This window comes from Pituophis catenifer, unplaced genomic scaffold (assembly GCF_029215685.1).
Source record: "Pituophis catenifer annectens isolate HBS135680 unplaced genomic scaffold, rPitCat1.0.hap2 SCAF_7, whole genome shotgun sequence".
In the NCBI taxonomy this organism is placed as follows: Eukaryota; Metazoa; Chordata; class Lepidosauria; order Squamata; family Colubridae; genus Pituophis; species Pituophis catenifer.
The window spans coordinates 86,171,943-86,191,457 of record NW_027256887.1 but is presented as its reverse complement, the minus strand read 5'-3'; the positions used below and the strand labels follow the sequence as shown (position 1 = coordinate 86,191,457).

The 19,515-nt window shown below is 45.1% G+C and overlaps 1 protein-coding gene across 1 annotated transcript in view; it reads left to right on the top strand.

Annotated features, from left to right (window-relative positions):
* LOC139319535 (store-operated calcium entry regulator STIMATE-like) overlaps nt 1–19,515 on the top strand; it is a 39,947-nt gene that overhangs the window by 3,935 nt on the left and 16,497 nt on the right. Inside the window, exons 2-4 of the mRNA XM_070947433.1 lie at nt 5,488–5,536; nt 6,422–6,517; nt 8,792–8,913. Coding sequence (XP_070803534.1) covers nt 5,488–5,536; nt 6,422–6,517; nt 8,792–8,913 — 267 coding nt within the window. The remainder of the gene's footprint in view (nt 1–5,487; nt 5,537–6,421; nt 6,518–8,791; nt 8,914–19,515) is intronic.

Here is a 19,515-nt window from a genome sequence, read left to right as displayed (position 1 = left end):
CTTGGCGGCAACCCAGTAGCTGCTTGCCAAGAACTTTTACTCAATAAACAAAATACCCACGGTCAAGAATTGTCCAGTTCGTAAAATAAATCCAAGGCCGATAATGTTTCCAAAGATGCAATGTGACTCGATAGTAGTTAGTTTTGTCCGTCACAGAGTCTGAATGGCCACCTCACCCCCTTTTATACCCTGTGGGGTGTGATCCAGTGACTCAGCCTAATCTCGGGCATGCCTTTTCTTCTGTTGCGCGCGCTTATCTCTGCGACGCTGGCGTGGATCCAGCCAAGACTTATTACCCTCATCACTGTCCACCTGTGGCTGCGTGGACGTGCTTGGCCCCGGCCCTATCTCTTGCCCTTCGGCGGACACCGAAGGCATTGCCAGAGAGGAGGGTCCTGGAGAGGGAGGCCTTGCCAACTCCTCTCCTTCACTCTCGGAGTCTTCTCCTGCCGATGACACAGGCTCAGGTAACGGAGCCACAACAGTCTATAAACTGGAAACGAGAATTAGCATCCTTCTCTATGCGTTTTGAGCAGTTTGCCAGTGAAACCTCAAACACCCATGACAGCTGCAATCTTTCTTTCTTTCTTTCTTTCTTTCTTTCTTTCTTTCTTTCTTTCTTTCTTTCTTTCTTTCTTTCTTTCTTTTTTTAATTTAATTTTCAAATCTGCTTAAAAATAGGACCAATTGCAACCTTCCATTGAGGACCTGTATACTGGACGGGAAAGGAGGAGGGCTGAGAAAATATCCATAGACCTCCTCACATCCTGAATGTAAATTGTTTCAACTTCTACCTTCTGGATGTATAGGCCGGGCAATTGTGTGCTGAAAAAACTAAACAGAGGGACAGTCCCGTCCCCCCCCTTGTGCCATCACTTTTTGTCATTTTTTTTTACATATTTATTTATGTAAATAAATATTAAATGCTCCAAGACTGCAGTTTTTAAAGAAGTGACTGGACAGGCACTTTCTGATATGGTATAGGGTCTCCTGCTTGAGCTGGACTGGAAGATCTCTAAGGTCCCTTCCTCTTCTGTTCTGTCCTGTCCTCATCCTATTCTTATTCTTAGGGTTTCCTGCCTAAGCAGGGGGATGGACTAGAAGACCTCCAAGGTCCCTTCCAACTCTGTTATTCTATTCTGTTCTGTTCTGTTCTGTTCTGTTCTGTTCCGTTCCGTTCCGTTCCGTTCCATTCTTATTCTATTCTATATTCTGTTATCTATTCTACTCTACTCTATTCTCATCCTATCGTATTCTCCTCTCCTCTCCTCTCCTCTCCTCTCCTCTCCTCTCCTCTCCTCTCCTCTCCTCTCCTCTTCTCCTCTCCTCTTCTCCTCTCCTCTCCTCTATTCCATTCCATTCCTCCTGTTTTTGTTCTGTTCTATTCTATTCTATTCTATTCTATTCTATTCTATTCTATTCTATTCTATTCCATTCCATTCCATTCCATTCCATTCCATTCCATTCCATTCTATCCTCTTCTCTTCTCTTCTCTTCTCTTCTCTTCCCTTCCCATCCCCTTCTCTTCTCTTCTCTTCTCTTCTCTTCTCTTCTCTTCTCTTCTCTTCTCTTCTATTCTATTCTATTCTATTCTCATCCTCTTCTCTTCTCTTCTCTTCTCTTCTCTTCTCTTCTCTTCTCTTCTATTCTATTCTATTCTATTCTATTCTATTCTATTCTATTCTCATCCTATTCTTATTCTTAGGGTTTCCTGCCTAAGCAGGGGGATGGACTAGAAGATCTCCAAGGTCCCTTCCAACTCTGTTATTCTATTCTATTCTATTCTATTCTATTCTATTCTATTCTATTCTATTCTATTCTATTCTATTCTATTCTCATCCTCTTTTCTTTTATTTTCTTCTCTTTTCTTTTCTTCTCTTCTCTTCTCTTCTCTTCTCTTCTCTTCTCTTCTCTTCTCTTCTCTTCTCTTCTTTTCTCTTCTCATCCTATTCTTATTCTTAGGGTTTCCTGCCTGAGCAGGGGGTTGGACTAGAAGACCTCCAAGGTCCCTTCCAACTCTGTTATTCTATTCTATTCTATTCTATTCTATTCTATTCTATTCTATTCCATTCCATTCCATTCCATTCTATATTCTGTTATCTATTCTACTCTATTCTCATCCTATCGTATTCTTCTCTTCTCTTCTCTTCTCTTCTCTTCTCTTCTCTTCTCTTCTCTTCTCTTCTCTTCTCTTCTCTTCTCTTCTCTTCTCCTCTCCTCTCCTCTCCTCTCCTCTCCTCTCCTCTCCTCTCCTCTCCTCTATTCCATTCCATTCCTCCTGTTTTTTGTTCTCTTCTACTCTACTCCACTCCACTCCACTCCACTCCACTTCATTCCATTCCATTCCTCCTGTTTTTTGTTCTGTTCTATTCTATTCTATTCTATTCTATTCTATTCTATTCTATTCTATTCTATTCTATTCTATTCTATTCTATTCTATTCTATTCTATTCTATTCTATTCCATTCCATTCCATTCCATTCCATTCCATTCCATTCCATTCCATATTACATTCATATGCAACTTGTCTCGCAATATAATGGGAGCAACGCAATAACCCCTTCCCTGCCGCATTAGATCTTTTTCCAGACATCAAAAATCTTTTCTGTTTTCAGCCGCGTCCGGTTTCTCCCATACAACGAAACAGAAACATTCCCGCAAGCCTCTGATGCGAGCTTTTTCTGAGGTTGCGTGCCTCATTGTGCAAATGACGCCAGTTGTGCCGTTTGAGTCTTTGGCAAGATGACATCTTCATGACTTCATCAACCCACAACCCCATGCCCCTTTTAAAGCAAAAATCGAAATTCCACCCAGCGCAGGCTCTGATTTTTTTATTTATTTTTTTGCTAGCCAGGAAGTTGACAGGTGTTCTGTCCCTGTCCCACACGCACACACACCAACAGTCGTCCAAGAGTAAAAAACCAAACCAGCCGACAAAATCCTTTTCCTTATGATAACGGAACTTGGCAGCAACCTAGTGGCTGCCTGCCAAGAGTTTATTACTCACGAAGAGAAGAGATAACGTCTCTCCGCTTCTGGTACATCAAAGTAAAATGTTCAATAATTACAGAGTAAGCAAAGCCTATAGCAAAAGTCCGGCAATGCAGAATGGCGTGGAAGCTTTCAGCTTTGTTCGTCACAAGGCTTGACTGGCCACCACGCTCCCTTTTATACCCTGTGGGGTGTGGTCCAGTGACTCAGCCTAATCTCGGGCACGGCTTTCCTTCTGTTGCGCGCGCTTATCTCTACGACGCTGGCGTGGATCCAGCCAAGACTCATTACCCTCATCACTGTCCATCTGTGGCTGCGTGGACGTGCTTGGCCCCAGCCCTATCTCTTGCCCTTCGGCGGACACCGAAGGCATTGCCAGAGAGGAGGGTCCTGGAGAGGGAGGCCTTGCCAACTCCTCTCCTTTACTCTCGGAGTCCTCTCTTGCCGATGACACAGGCTCAGGTAACGGAGCCACAACAACAGGTTTTGAAAGAGCAAAACCAGAATTTTCGGCTTGTAAAACGATCCCTGGATTGTCATGTTTTTAAATCTTCCCCATCGATGGGAAATAATACTTTTGAGCCCCGTCTAGGAATGCTTAAACACAGTTTGTCAAGTGTGATAAGACGGCAATTTAAAAATGATGAGAGCTAATGATCTGCGCCTTCTCACCAAGCTCCGTTCAGTTTGAGAGAGTGATCAGAGGCAGCGTAATGAATATCACCGGCAGTAAAATGCTGGCGTTTAAAAGACAAAAGGGAGCTTGATAGGGAAATAATTAATTGCACAATAGACATCAATTCAATCATGATACCACATTATGGAGTATTGGCTAGGATTAAAGAGGGGCTGAGAGGTAGGACAAAATCTGTGAGATCTATTTTTGGAGGGTTGTCCCGTCCCCCCCCCCCCCCGCAGAAAAGGTTCCAGGTCAGTGGTGGGTTCCTCCCGGTTCCGCCGAACCGGTAGCGGTGACGATATGACGTCACCGAACCGGTTCTGCCCCCCCGCCCAGCGTTATTCTTACCTTTTATTTGGCGCCACCCCCAATCTATTGCTGCCTCCTGAGTCCCAGCTATAAGGAATAGCTATATGGGCTATAAGGAAAAAAACTGTTCAAACTCTTGCCGTGGGGCTTCAAAGGGCCGCCCTACAGCTGGCCCTCAGTGGTAAAAGGCAGTTTGGTGGTAGACCGGTGCCTCCAAAAACAAATGAATAGACCGGTGCCTGCAAAAATAAATGGGTAGACCAATGCCTGCAAAAATACATGAGTAGAAGGGTGCCTGCAAAAATAAGTGGGTAGACCAGTGCCTGCAAAAATACATGAGTAGACCAGTGCCTGCAAAAATAAATGGGTAGACCAGTGCCTGCAAAAATACAGGAGTAGACCAGTGCCTGCAAAAATAAATGGGTAGACCAGTGCCTGCAAAAATACATGAGTAGACCGATGCCTGCAAAAATAAATGGGTAGACCGGTGCCTGCAAAAATACATGAGTAGACCAGTGCCTGCAAAAATAAATGGGTAGACCAGTGCTTGCAAAAATAAAGGAGTAGAGCAGTGCCTGCAAAAATAAATGGGTAGACCAGTGTCTGCAAAAATAAATGAGTAGACCAGTGCCTGCAAAAATAAATGGGTAGATCGGTACAGCTCTGCAAGCAGTTAAAAGCCTGGTAGACCAGTCCCACTGCTAAATCCTAAAGAATTGTCACATGACCATCAAGCCATGCCCACAAAATAAGCCACGCCCACAGAACCGGTAGTAAAAAATTTTAGAACCCACCCCTGTTCCAGATAGACTTTTCATCCAGTATTTGGACAACAAATTACAAAAAAAGAGGTTGAGACTTCGGAAAAGTGCAGAGAAGCAAGCTGGAGTTAAGGAGAAGCTTCCTAACAGTACACTAATGTACCCTAATCGACATACATTAAAATGAAATTTTGTTGCATACAGCTCTCAAAGGGTCACCACCTCCAATATACACTATATCAATCAATCAATCAATCAATCAATCAATCAATCAATCAATATTATGCATATACCCACATACCAGGGGTGAAATTCAGCAGGTTCTGACAGGTTCTGGAGAACCGGTAGCGGAAATGTTGAGTAATTTGGAGAACGGTCAAATACCACCTCTGGCTGGCTTGGCGATTTTACAATATCCTTCCCCCGGAGTGGGGAAGGAGGAGATTTTGCAATATCCTTCCCCCAGGAGTGGGGAGGGAATGGGGATTTTCCAGTAGCCTCCCCTGGAGTGGGGAGGGAATACGCCAAAGACTCACTGGACGCAGTTACCTTCCCACCAAAGTGGTACCTATATCTACTTGTAGGAGAGTGGAGATTATTCAATTATTCGAATCCTGGGTCTCTGGAAGGCCATATGAACACTACTGAATGCAATGTATTTAAGGTTCAACTAGCCAGATTGTTGTTAAATAAATTTTTCCATTTATCATATTTTCATTTAAAAAAAAAAAACATTTTCTTTTCACAGTCAAACGATTTAAGGAGCCCAAAGAAGAGAGACGATCTTGGAGAATATGGTAAGATAGATAGATGATAGATGATAGATAGATAGATAGATAGATAGATAGATAGATAGATAGATAGATAGATAGATAATATGGTTTTATGATAGAGAATATGGTTTTATATATATATATATATATATATAGAGAGAGAGAGAGAGGGAGGCAGAGGGGAGAAAGATGGCTTGAAATATAGAGATAGATAAACATAGATATGGAAATGGAGATGGAGATAGAGATATTTTCTCTTGGAAAAGTTGGTAATGAATTTTGGCTAAAATAAGGATGAAGTTGGGGAATGAATTCTGTGCTTTTAGAAATCGCCTGTGTTTGGGCAAGTAATCAGTTCTAAACAGAAATACAGTCATTTTTTTTTTAATGAAACTGTAAAGCTGTATATGTAGCCCTTGATTTTCAACCATTCATTTAGCGATCGTCCAAAGTTACAACAGCACTGAAAAAAAAATTGACTTACGACCGTTTTTCACACTTATGACCGTTGCAGCGTCCCCATGGTCGCTTGATCAAAATTCAGATGCTTGGCAACCGGTTCATACTTAACGACCGTTGCTGTGTCCCAGGGTCACGTGATCCGCTTTTGCGACCTTCTGACAAAGCAAAGTCAATGGTGGGAAGCCAGATTCACTTAATGACTGGGTTTACTCACTTGTCCACCGCAGCGATTCACTGAACAACGGTGGCAAGAAAAGTCGTACAATTCGGGGGGGGGCAATGCTCACTTAACCAATGTTTCACTTAACAACGGAAAGCTTGGGCTCAGTTGTGGTCGTAAGTCGAGGACTTATCTGTCTTTTTCCTTTTCTGTTCTGTTTTGATTAATTAAAATCCTCTCCCAAGTCTTTAAGGCACTGTTGTCTCTTGAATCCAAACCCTTTCAAGGTTTTATGACACCTCCAAGCAAGGCCTCGGAGCTCTCTTCATCCACTTTGCCAACGTCTTCCTGTCTGATCTTACGGACCGAGATCCGTGCTCTCTGTGAGTGAGTCTGGCTCTTTTGAGCTGGGCTGGCCTAACTTCTCCAATTGCTTAATTTTAATTTTAATTTTAAAAGGGTTTAATTGTTTAATTGTTGGGCCTAAATTGTTTAATATGTTTTTTAAACTGTTCTTAACTTTTTGTATTCTGTGTGTTTTATCTTTGGCTGTTCACCGCCCTGAGTCCTTCGGGAGAAGGGCGGTATGTAAATTTAAATAAATAATAAATAAAATTTTGTGTAAAAAGAATTGTGCCTTTAAACCCGTACAATCATAATCGTAATCATAAGTTTATTTGTCAAGCATATATAAGATAACAGGTAAAAGTATAAACATAATTTGAATACATGAAAAGAGTAAGTAAAAAGGAATATTAGGACAGGGACGGTAGGCACGCTGGTTCTCTTATGCACGCCCTTACAGACCTCTTAGGAATGGGGTAAGGTCCACAGTAGACAGTTTGAGGTTAAAGTTTTGGGGGTTTGGGGAAGAAACCACAGAATCAGGTAGTGCATTCCAGGCATTGACCACTCGGTTACTGAAGTCATATTTTCTGCAATCGAGTTTGGAGCGGTTTACCTTGAGTTTGTATCTATTATTTGCTCGTGTATTGTTGTGGTTGAAGCTGAAGTAATCGTTGACAGGAAGGACATTGTGACAGATAATTTTATGTACTATGCTTACGCCAGACCGAAGTCGGCGTAGTTCTAAATTGTCTAAGCCCAAAATTTGAAGTCTGGTGGCATAAGGTATTTTATTGCGGTTAGAGGAATGGAGGACTCTTCTCGTAAAATATCTCTGGACTCTCTCGATCGTATTTATGTCCGATATGCAGTGCGGGTTCCAGACAGATGAGCTGTATTCAAGAATTGGTCTAGCAAATGTTTTGTATCCTTCTGTCCTCCTAGATTTCTGGTTCACAGCAAACCATGGTTTGTTTTTTTACACCTATATGGGGAAACGGTGGTGTATCAGACACCATTGGCTTTGTAGCGAACGAGAATCCATAAATAAATAAATAAATAAATAAATAAATAAATAAATAAATAAATAAATAAATAAATTTCTTTCTTTCTTTCTTTCTTTCTTTCTTTCTTTCTTTCTTTCTTTCTTTCTTTCTTTCTTTCTTTCTTTCTTTCTTTCTTTCTTTCTTTCTTTCTTTCTTTCCCGCCCTTCTCCCGAAGGACTCAGGGCGGTGTACAGCCTATTAAAAGCACAAAGACAGACATCAGTTAAAAATAATTAAAATTATTACATAATTTTGGCTCAGATTTAAAACCCCCAAAATTTAAAACACCCAATTTAATAATCAATTTCCTCTGTGGGTTTCAGGCTTTTTGTATAGATTGGATTTAGACAACATTCTATGGTTTGCAGTACAAACTGACTGAGTTCACATATTTATTTAATTTTCTTTTTATTTATATAGCTACAGCTTAATTATTATTTTTATAAATAATGCGAGGCGGTAAAGATGCCCAGTGCTCCCTTTCCCTCCTATTTTCTCCACAACAACCCTGTGAGGTGGGTTGGGATGAAAGAGAGGGACAGGCCCAAAGTCATCCAATCAGCTTTCATGCATAAGGCGGGACTAGAACTCATGGTCTCCTGGTGATTGGCCCACCCAGCTGACTTTCATGCCTAAGCAGGACTAGAACTCACAGTCTCCTAGTGATTGGCCTAAAGTCACCCAGCCAGCTTTCATTGCCTAAGGCATGACTAGAACTCACTGTCTCCTGGTGATTGGCCAAAGTCACCCAGCTGGCTTTCATACCTAAAGTGGGACTAGAACTCACTGTCTCCTGGTGATTGGCCAAAGTCACCCAGCTGGCTTTCATACCTAAAGTGGGACTAGAACTCACTGTCTCCTGGTGATTGGCCAAAGTCACCCAGCTGGCTTTCATGCCTAAAGTGGGACTAGAACTCACTGTCTCCTGGTGATTGGCCAAAGTCACCCAGCTGGCTTTCATACCTAAAGTGGGACTAGAACTCACCGTCTCCTGGTGATTGGCCAAAGTCACTGAGCTGGCTTTCATGACTAAGGCACGACTAGAACTCACCGTCTCCTTGTGATTGGCCAAAATCACTGAACTGGCTTTCATGCTTATTCAGGACTAGAACTCACAGTGTCCTGGTGATGGGCCTAGAGTCACCCGGCTGGCTTTCATTCCTAAGGCAGGACTAGAACTCACAGACTCCTGGTTTCTAGCCAAGGTCCTTCACCAGTGGCCCAGATTGGCTCTCTTAAAAGTTTTCTCTCCTGCTTCTGTCACAGTTATCTGATGAACTTCATCTTGGATGCCACTTTGGGAATGATATTGATCTGGCTCGGGGTGAAAACGGTCTCGTGGATCGTGGCATGGTGTCAGTGCGCCTATCTTGTCTTTGGCGAGTACGGTAAGTCACGGCTGCTTCCGCAGCTGCAAATTTGCCCTTATTAGCCACTTCAGAGATTGCAAGGCGTCTGTTGAAAAAACAAAACAAAACAGCGGAAGGCAGGAAATTCTTTAATTATGGAATTCAGTTGCAGCCTTAAATTTATAGATAGTGCTCGACTTACGACGGCTCATTTCGTGACACAGTCACAACGGCACTGAAAAAAGACGACTGTTTTTCACACATAACGACCGTTGCAGCAGTGATCAAAATTTTCAAGGCTTTCCTGTACGCCTCTGTAAATATTTTGGGGTCAGTTGCTAAATTGTCATTGCTCTTTCGATTTTCCATTTACAAACATTCCCTGATTTGGAATTTAAGAACAAGAAATTCTGCTTAAGTTGAGCCAACAGACAGGTTTTTTTTTTAAAAAAAAAAAAAAATATTTCTTAATATTTTAAATTTCAAAAGAGGTCATCAAGCTTCCCTTGACAAGTTTAACTTTTTTCCTCCTCTTTGTTTTTATTTCTTCTTTCGTATTTTGCATTTCGCGATTCGCATTCTAGTAAAGCCCCACCAGGGGGCAGCAGTCCCTACCAAATAGGGATAATTTTGCAGGCCTAAATTTGCTTTAAAAATTCTGACCAAGGGAATTGGCCAGAAAGAGGCCACAGAATATCGGCCCATTTTCTCCAGGTTTAGAAAGTGACTCCTCCTGTGCTTTATTGCGGACTCAACACCTGTAGCTATTTAGGATTGCAGCCTTTTGGTTGCAAAAGGCAACCGATGAGCTGTCAGGCCATGAGGAGGAGAAGGAGGGAGAGGGAGAGGAGGACTGTAGGGCCCTTGATGTTCTCTGAGCTTGCTTGTTTTCTTGCAGATGTTTCATTACCCAACTAGGTAACATCATCAGATTAACAGAATTGGAAGAGACCTTGCAGGTCATCTAGTCCAACCCTCTGCCCAAGACAGGAGACCCTCCAGATCAGGGGTGAAATCCAGCAGGTTCTGACGAACTGGTAGCGGAAATTTTGAGTAGTTCAGAGAACCGGCAAATACCACCTCTGGCTAGCTCCAGGGTGGGGTGGGAATGGAGATTTTGCAATATCCTTCCCCCTGGAGTGGGGTGGGAATGGAAATTTTGCAGTATCCTTCCCCTGCCACGCCCACCAAGCCATGCCCACAGAACCGGTAGTAAAAAAATTTGAATTTCACCACTGCCCTACATCTGCCTCTACCTAGGATCGAACTCACAACCTCCTGATTGTGAGGCAAGAGCTCCCCCTCTAGGCCACCCTAGTAAGGAGTGGGGTTTACAAAGTAGAGCAGAAAGACAGGAGGATTATTATTATTATTATTATTATTATTATTATTATTATTATTATTATTATTATTATTATTATTATGAGGTCCTTGATATTCTCTGAGCTGCAAGATTACTTGCAGACGTTTCATTACCCCACTAGGTAGCATCATCAGTGCTAGGAGGGAGTGGGGTTTACAAAGTAGAGCAGAAAGAGAGGAGAAGGAGGACTGAGGGGTCCTTGATGTTCTCTGAGCTTGGTTGATTTCGTGCAGACATTTCATTCCCAAACTAGGTAACGTCATCAGTGCTAGAAAAGAGTGGGGTTGAAGGAGGAAGGGGAAGAGGAGGAGGAGAAGAAGGAGGAGGAGGAGAAGGGTTGGATGGATGGATAGGACGAAGAGGAGGAGAAGGAAGAGGAGGCCTGTGCGGTCCTTGATGTTCTCTGAACTTGAGTTCTTGCAGACATTTCATTACCAAAGTAGGTAACATGATCCCTGCTGATTGCACTGATGGTGTTACCTATTTGGGTAATAAAACATCTTCAAGAAAACAACCGAGCTCAGAGAACATTAAGGACACCCCACAACCCTGGCCTACAAAAATCCTCTTCTGTTGGCATCCCCAAACAACGGAGTCTTCTCCAAAATAGATGGTCCTTAGATCGGCAAAGTTCTCCCATGATAGACCGTGAACTCAGCAAGCCCTCCAACTTTCTGTGATCTCCTGGCCCCGGCGGGGGTGGGGGGGGGGGGCAACGCTACTGTAAGGCTGAACAGTCTCTTTTTCTTCCCTCTGCTGAGCTGGGAGCCAAGGGCGGGCAGGCGTTGTCATGGTGGTGTCCAAACATTTCCATCACAACTGTACAATTTGGCAGAGCTGGTGTGTTAGCCAAGCGAGCTCCTGAATTTGCTTGGAAGGGCAACGAAAGGATGAGGCTGCCCACTCCCACTGCCGAAGCTCTCAGTGGGACTTTTGGGGAAGCACACGTCGTTTGGGAGAAGGAAGCACCTGGCGTCGGTGAAAACACAGGTGCCTCTCCCCCCCCCACACACACACACCACAAATGACGGTGTGTTCAAACAACACAAGGAACCGATTGAGAGAAAGACCCTGTAATGTAGCTGCGTTTGCATAAGACCTTAAGGAGGCTTCAGAGTTAACGGTGGGTAGGTCTGGCCGAGGGGCCTGGGAGGGAGGCCGGTCTCGCTTCTGGTTTAATGGATTGCAAACAACTAGGAAGTGGGTTACGGTAAATTTGGTTATTAAATTAAGCATGCTGTTCCAAGAGAAGAGAAAAGAGAAAAAAGAGGGGAGGGGAGGGGGAGGGAAAGGAAAGGAAAGGAAAGGAAAGGAAAGGAAAGGAAAGGAAAGGAAAGGAAAGGAAAGGAAAGAAGAAAGGAAGGGAGAAGAAAAGGAATGGAAAGAAGGAAAGGAAAGGGGGAAAGAAGAAAGGAAGGGAGAAGGAAAGGAAAGGAAAGGAAAGGAAAGGAAAGGAAAGGAAAGGAAAGGAAAGGAAAGGAAAGGAAAGGAAAGGAAAGAAGGAAAGGAAAAGGAAGGGAAGGAAAGGGGGAAAGAAGAAAGGAAGGGAGAAGGAAAGGAAAGGAAAGAAGGAAAAGAAAGGAAAGGGGGAAAGAAGAAAGGAATGGAGAAGGAAAGGAAAAGAAAAAAGGAAAGGAAAGGAAAGAAAAGGAAGGGGGAAAGAAGAAAGGAAGGGAGAAGGAAAGGAAATGGGGAAAGAAGAAAGGGAGAAGGAAAGGAAAGAAGGAAAGGAAAGGAGGAAAGGAAAAGGAAGGAAAGGAAAAAAGGAAAGGAAAGGTGGAAAGAAGAAAGGAAGGGAGAAGGAAAGAAAGGAAAGAAGGAAGGGAAGGGAAGAAGGGAGGGAAGGGAAGGGAAGAAGGGAAGGGAAAGGAAAGGAAAAAAGGAAAGGAAAGGAAAGGGGGAAAGAAGAAAGGAAGGGAAGGAAAGGGGGAAAGAAGAAAGGAAGGGAGAAGGAAAGAAAGGAAAGAAGGAAAGGGAGAAAGAAGGGAGAAAGGAAGTAAAGGAAACAAATCCTAACCCTAACCCTCTACTGGTCATATGAGCCATTGTGGAGCTTTGATTTGATAAACCAACATTTTTCAAATTTGGCCACTGTTAAGATGTGTGGACATCAGCTCCCAGAAATCCCCGGCCAGGATGTCATCAGAGATTTGAGGCCTTTTGTCCAACCGTATGCTTATTTTTTGGAAATCTCTACTGTTCAGAGCTGAGCTGGAATTTAATCATTCCCCCGTAGCTGTATTTACCCAGCATGCTAGTCTGGATGAAATATTGGGGTGCATTCAGCTTCAGGGGGTTACGGAAATTCAGCCATCCTCCTTAGCACGCTGGATGAAGCAGGCCGTTTTATTTTGGCAAGGCAGGTCATGGGAACATAGAAATTGAATTGTGAACCGAGATCAACGTCTTGTATGAACTGCCAACTCAAGCGTTTCACAGCTGAGGGAGGATTTTTAATCCCAGCATGTCCAAGTCTTACACCAGGTTGGGTGAGGAAAACAGGAATCCCAGTCTCCACCATGCTGGGAGGATGCCAGGCTGGGAGACTCCAGTAATTCATAGACTGTTCTCATATACTTCAAGGGAGGAATAAATCTCTAATATTCACTCACTCTCCTTCCCTCCCTCCCCCCTCTCTCTGTCTCTCTTTCTTCCTCCCCCCTCGCTCCCTCCCTCTCTCTTTCTCCTTCCCTCCTTCCCTCCCCCCTCTCCCTCTCTCTCTTTCTCTCTCCCTCTTTCTCCCTTCTCCCCCTCTCTCTTCCTCCCTCCCTCCATCTCTCTCTCTCTTTCTTTCTTTCTCCCTCCCTTCCTCTCTCTCTCTCTTTCTCCCTCCCTTTCTCTCTCTCTCTTCCTCCCTCCCTCCCTCTCTCTTTCTCCCTCTCTCTCTTTCTCCCTCCCTCCCCTTCTTTCTTTCTCCCTCCCTCTCTCTTTTTCTCCCTCTCTCTCTTTCTCCCTCCCTCCCTCTCTCTCTTTCTCCCTCCTCCCCCTCTCTCTTCCTCCCTCCCTCTCTCTCTTTCTCCCTCCCTCCCACTCTTTCTCCCCTCTCTCTTTCTCCCTCCCTCTCTCTCTCTTTCTCCCCCTCTCTCTTTCTCCCTCCTCCCCCCTCTCTCTTTCTCCCTCCCTCCCCTTCTTTCTTTCTCCCTCCCTCTCTCTTTTTCTCCCTCTCTCTCTTTCTCCCTCCCTCCCTCTCTCTCTTTCTCCCTCCTCCCCCTCTCTCTTCCTCCCTCCCTCTCTTTCTTCCTCCCTTCCTCCCTCTCTCTCTCTCTCTCTCTCTCTCTCTCTCTCTGTCCGTCCAAGCGGCAAGCAAAATATTTTCTCTTTAAATGGAAGTGACCTTTACAGCTCTGATTTTTTTCCCCCCTTTTATAAGAGCAGTGTAAAAATGGTCATTTGCTGGGCTTTTCCTCACGGCTGTCAAAATTGCTACAATTCCTCCCCCCCCCCTCGTCCGTCCGTCCTCCCACCCCCCCGAGCAAGTGTTGGCGAAGATTGATTTTACTCTGGCTCTTTTAAAAAATGGAGGTTAATGCATAGTGTTTGCTTGGGGACTTGAAATCAAGACAAGATTTAAAATAATTTTAGCGTTCGGATGAAGGACAACTGAGGCATGGCATGAAGTTTGGGGCAAGATTGTTGCGGAGGAAAAGAAAAAACCCTAGAAACTCTAAATATCTATGGAGATTCTCAGCCCTCCAGGTCGTGGTTGTCCCAAAGGTGTTTTTTTCTTTTGAAGACGTTTCACTTCTCATCCAAGAAGCTTCTTCAGCTCTGACTGGATGGAGAGGAAGGGAAGGATTGATACTCCTTGCAGACAGCTGGTCATTTGCATCCTTTTAGAGGGTCATTGAGGCCACTTTATCTGTGTCCTCGGGGCCACCTGAGTGGTGCAAAGCCTGAGGACACAGACAAACCTCAAATGGCCTCAATGACTCTCTAAAAGAAAGCAAATGACCAGCTGTTTGCAAGGAGTATATTTATTTATTTATTATTTATTTATTTATTAGTCCAATTTATATGCCGCCCTTCTCCGTAGACTCAGGGCGGCTTACAATGCATTATAGCAATAGCCAGCATACTTTTTTGTATATACCTGCTTATTAGGGCTTTTGCCCCCCCCCCCCAAGCGGTGTTGTTCTATACAAAGTCAGCTTATTGCCCCCACAATCCAGGTCCTCAATTTACCTACCTCGAAAGCATGGAAGGCTGAGTCAACCTTGAGCCTGGTGAGATTCGAACTTGCACTAATTGCAGGCAGCTGGCAGCTAAGTCCTAGCACTTAACAGCACTTTAGTCCGCTGCACCACCGAGGCTCGCTGATCGTATAAATCAGTGGTGAAATCCTACCGGTTCGCACCAGTTCGGGCGAACCGGTAGTAAAAAAAAAAGCTACAGGTTAGTCCAAACCGGTATTTCTAATGATCAGCTGTGCCACACGATTTATATTCGCTAGAAAGCAGGAAATTCTGCTTTCTAGCGAATATAAATCACGTGGCACAGCTGTTTCCCCCCCCCTCGCTGTTCTACTTACCTTTAAAGGGCTCCTTTTTCCGTGTGAAGCATGTGTTTGGTGCGCACTGCACATTCATGCGCACGCAGTGCATTTGGTGTGCAGTGTGCATGCACATACACGCAGTGTGTGTCTGGCGCACATGCGTGGGCAGCGAACTGGTGGAGACCGGTGGAGAATTTCAAAAGTGGTTTAAATCCTTCCATTCCCTACCATCCAGTCAGAGCTGAAGAAGCTTCTTGGATGAATCCGGTCGAGTTTTTTCGCTTGTATTCTGCTGCCTGCAGTTACTGCCACATCTTCTATCCCAGAATTCTTTTGTCTTTCTTATCGACAATTGTGAAGTCTGGGGGGGTGGAGGGGCTTACGTGGCAGGTGCTGGTCTGTTTGAATTCCAAAGTCCCAGAGCACGTTAGCTTCTGCGTTTCCTATTACTTGGTTCTATTTTGCGGCCTCACCCTTGCAGTATTATGTATATAAACAAAATACCGGCATAACTACAGTAGACCTCTCAATTATATGCCATCAACTCAATGTCGAGGCTTAGCAAAGACGCCTCCCCCGCCCCCGTAGTTGTTTAAAAGTGGGTGTAATTTGGCGTACCTTGGGGGTTAGTGGAATCATTTGTAGTGACTTGTTTGTGAGTAACCGTTGTGAGCGCGGCTGCTGAGATACTTGTGTAAAACAACTCTCTAGGGCAGGGATCTGCAACCTTAAACACTCAAAAAGCCATTTGGGCCCGTTTCCCACAGAAAAGAAAACACCGGGAGCCACAAAAACCCTTCCCGTGCCTGACTATTCTTTGCGCAATCACAAAACTAGCTTATGTAGTTGAATTAGACGTTCTGTTTTCTTCTGAAACTTTTATTTTCTTGGATTTATCCAGGGTTGGCCTACTGGCGGTTGAAAAGCTCAATAAATTGTATGCCAGCGAGTGTCGCACATTGGCGGTTGTGATGCATATTTTGAGTGACAGGGAGCCGCAGCAGAGGGGTGAAAGAGCCACATGCGGCTCCAGAGCCACAGGTTGCTGACCCTCTGCTCTAGGGGGTAGCTGTGTGGGGGTGGTGACATTATTTGAGATGAAGAAACAGGATAAGTGGGTCAGACAGTTTAAGAACTGTTAGTCACTGAGTGCTAAACAGGTACGTGCTTCGCTTATGTGTGGCTCCTCTCCCGGGCGCTGTGCGCACAACCAGATTTGCGCACCGGCTTTTGTGTGTTCCCCCCATGCGCTGCGCATGGAAGCGCACCATCCACACATGCGCATGGCTTTCCCACAGCTCTCCCCATGCACTGTGCATGCAATTGCACCATCTGGGCATACACACGAATGCCACCTGCGCATGTGCACACTGCACGCATGCATAAGAGAGCTCTCAAGATCAGCGGGGTCTCTGGAATTGCATGCATGCGCACTGGAGGCCTGAAAACCAGCTGGGGCGCACATGCATGCGCAGCTACAGGTGAGTTGGGTGACAGCTTGCGTGCCCGGAAAGATGGCTCTGTGTGCCACCTCAGGCACGTGTGCCATAGGTTCGCCATCATGGGCATAGATAGACAATTGCTATGCAGGAATTGGGTATGTCTAGTTGAACGATAAGAAGGACCAGGGGAGACATGATAGCAGTGTTCCAATACCTCAGGGGCTGCCCCAAAGAAGAGGGAGTCAAGCTATTCTCCAAAGCACCTGAGAGTAGAACAAGAAGCAACGGATGGAAACTAATCAAGGAGAGAAGCAACCTAGAATTAAGGAGACATTCCCTGACAGTTAGAACAATTAATCAATGGAACAACCTGCCTCCAGAAATTGTGGGTGCTCCATCTCTGGAGGCTTTCAAGAAGAGATTGGAGAATCATTTGACCTGGATCATATAGGCCAGGGATGTCAAACTCAAGGCCCGGGGTCTGGATCCGGCCCGTGAGGTGCTTAGAACTGGCCCACGGGGCAGTCATGGAAACCGCGAAGGACCACGGTGCCTCTGCCAGCAAAAATGGAGCTCTGGGAGCTATTCCAAGCTCTGCGCGTGGCTAGGGGTGGGATTCAAAAATTTTAGCAACAGGTTCTCTGCCCGGTTGCTGGGTGGGCGTGGCCATGGTGGGCGTGGCCTACTCGGTTTCCTGCACCACGGTTGGGGAGGGGCGTTTTTTCCCTCCCCAGACTCTGGAGGCTTTTCTTGAGCCTCTGGGAGGGCGAAAATGGCTTCCCCTGGGCTCTAGAGGCCCTCCAGAGGCCGGAAACAGGCCCGTTTCCAGACTTCCAGAACTTCCGGGAGGCCTGTTTTTTGCCCTCCCAGAGCCTCTGCACGGGCCCTGCACTTTCCTGGCATCCAAAACGGGCCGCGTCTAGACTCCTGGGAGTGGCGGGGCAGGATGGGCGTGGCCAGCCAGTCCTTGCAATTACCGGTTCGGTGAACCAGATGTAAAATTAGCATCTGGTTCGCCTGAACTTGTCCAAACCAGCTGAATCCCATCCCTGCGTGCGGCCCCCTTCAGCTCTGTTTTTGCTGGCAGAGGGCTAGCGAAACAAACTAAAAGCAAAGCAAAAGGAGAAATGTTTCCCCTTTTGCATTTGAGCATCCAAGAAGGGACAGGAAAGGAGAAAGGGAAAAGAGGAAAGACGAAGGAAAAGAAGGAAACATGGGAAGAGAGCAAGGAAGGAAAAAAGAAGGAAAGAGGGGAAGGACGAAGAAAGGAGAATGAAGAGGGAAGGAAAAAGAAGAGGAAGATAGGAAGGAAGGAAAGAAGGAAAGGAAGGAAGGAAGGAAGGAAGGAAGGAAGGAAGGAAGGAAGGAAGGAAGGAAGGGATCAGAACACATCCCCACAGCAGCCAACATCCAGATAAGCAGGAATTAACACCAGATAAACAATCAAGCAGAAAACAATATTATAATGAAGGAACTATCTCACACTCCACTAACACTGGCAGGGGAAGGAAGGAAAGAAGGAAGGAAGGAAGGAAGGAAGGAAGGAAGGAAGGAAGGAAGGAAGGAAGGAAGGAAGGAAGGAAAGGAAGTCCTGCCTTAGCACTTGGCCACCAGCAGACGGCAAGGCTCCTCTGAAGGACAGGGTTTGGCGCTCTCCCTGGTCTCGCCTTCCTCCGTTGGAGACAATGGATCCCCCCCAACCCCACCCGGGCCACCACAGGTGCCCCCCGCCCCAACACAAGTGATGTCGAGCTGGCCACACCCACCCTGGCCACACCCACCCGTTCCCCCTAGGTCTAAAACAACCCTGATGCGGCCCTCAATGAAATCGAGTTTGGCACCCTTGATGTAGGGTGTCTTGACTTGAACCCGGGGGGGGGGCGGGGGGGCTGGACTAGAAGACCTCTGAGATCCCTTCCAGACTTACGATTCTATGTTCTTATACGTTCTTGGCTGTCCCTTTGCTGGGAATATAGACGCTTGGCACCTTTCCCGGGGTTGTTCTTTGCTCATCCCTTCCAGGATCATTTTCCAGCTGGTACAAGTAGGCAGCCTTGTAGGACGACTTGAGGCTGATATAACTCTTATTAATACTTCTTGTTTTTGTTTTGTTTTTTAGTTCCTTCAAGTTATTCTTGACTCTTAGCAATTACGTGGACAAGTCCCTGCAGATTTCTTGGCAGACTTTTGGGGGATTAACTTGCTCTCGCCTCCTCCCCTTTCTTCTTCCCAAGGCTGAGCGAAAAGGACTGACCCAAAGTCACCCAGTTAGTTTCAAGTCCAAGGCACGATTAGAATTCACGATCTCCTGCTTTTTAGTCCAGCTCCTTCATCACTAGACCAAACTGGTTGTCAATCACGGGTGAAATCCAGCAGGTTCTTTATATTAGCTTTTTTTCTCCACCCCAACCAGAGGCCATCACAAGTTTTTCTAACAATATAGCTGGAGGAATAGTAATAGGTCAGGGGTCAGCAACCTGCAGCTCTGGAGCCGTATGTGGCTCTTTCACTCTGCTGCAGCTCCGTCACTCAAAATATACGTCACAACCGCCAATGTGCGACATCGACCAGCACACGATTTATAAAATAAATTTATTATTTATTTTCAACTCCCGGTAAGCCAACCATGGATAAATCCAAGAAAATAAAAGTTTCAGAAGAAAACAGAATATTTAATTCAACTACATATGCCCGTTTTGTGGCCACTCAAGAAATAGTCAGGCACGAGAAGGGTTTTGTGGCTCCCGGTGTTTTCTTTTCTGTGGGAAACGGGTCCAAATGGCTCTTTTGAGCGTTTAAGGTTGCAGGCCCTGGTATAGGTTGTATTTTGGCATAAAAGAGGAAAAAACCGGCATCATTCTTTTTAAAAACCTTAAAATCATTTGCTGGATAAGTTTCTCCTTCTCTTAAGCACAACTAATAAACAGTTTGCAGATGGAACTGACTAAAAATACCTTGTATATTCTCTGAGGAGAAATCCATCTTTTTTTCCCCTCCAACGTTTTCCAATTTGAAGCTGCTGTTCCTCCTTTCTGTCTTTCCTCCCTGGACTAATCTTGGACAGAAACAAATTAGAAAATAAATTCTTCCAGATTTGTGGATTGGCTGAATTCTAGTATTCCAGCTCAAGATATTGTTTGGTTACTAAATTCTCAGGGAAGACTCAGTTTGGCTCTCTTGCAACTCAACGCTGGGAATTTGTACGGCATCTAAATTTTTTAAATAAATTCATTAAGGGCTGAAGCATTACTTAAAGCCGCTTTTGAAAAATTTAGGCTGTGATTGTTGGTTAATTTATAAAAGTTTGTGCCACACAACTCTATGCTAGAGGTAATCCTCGATTT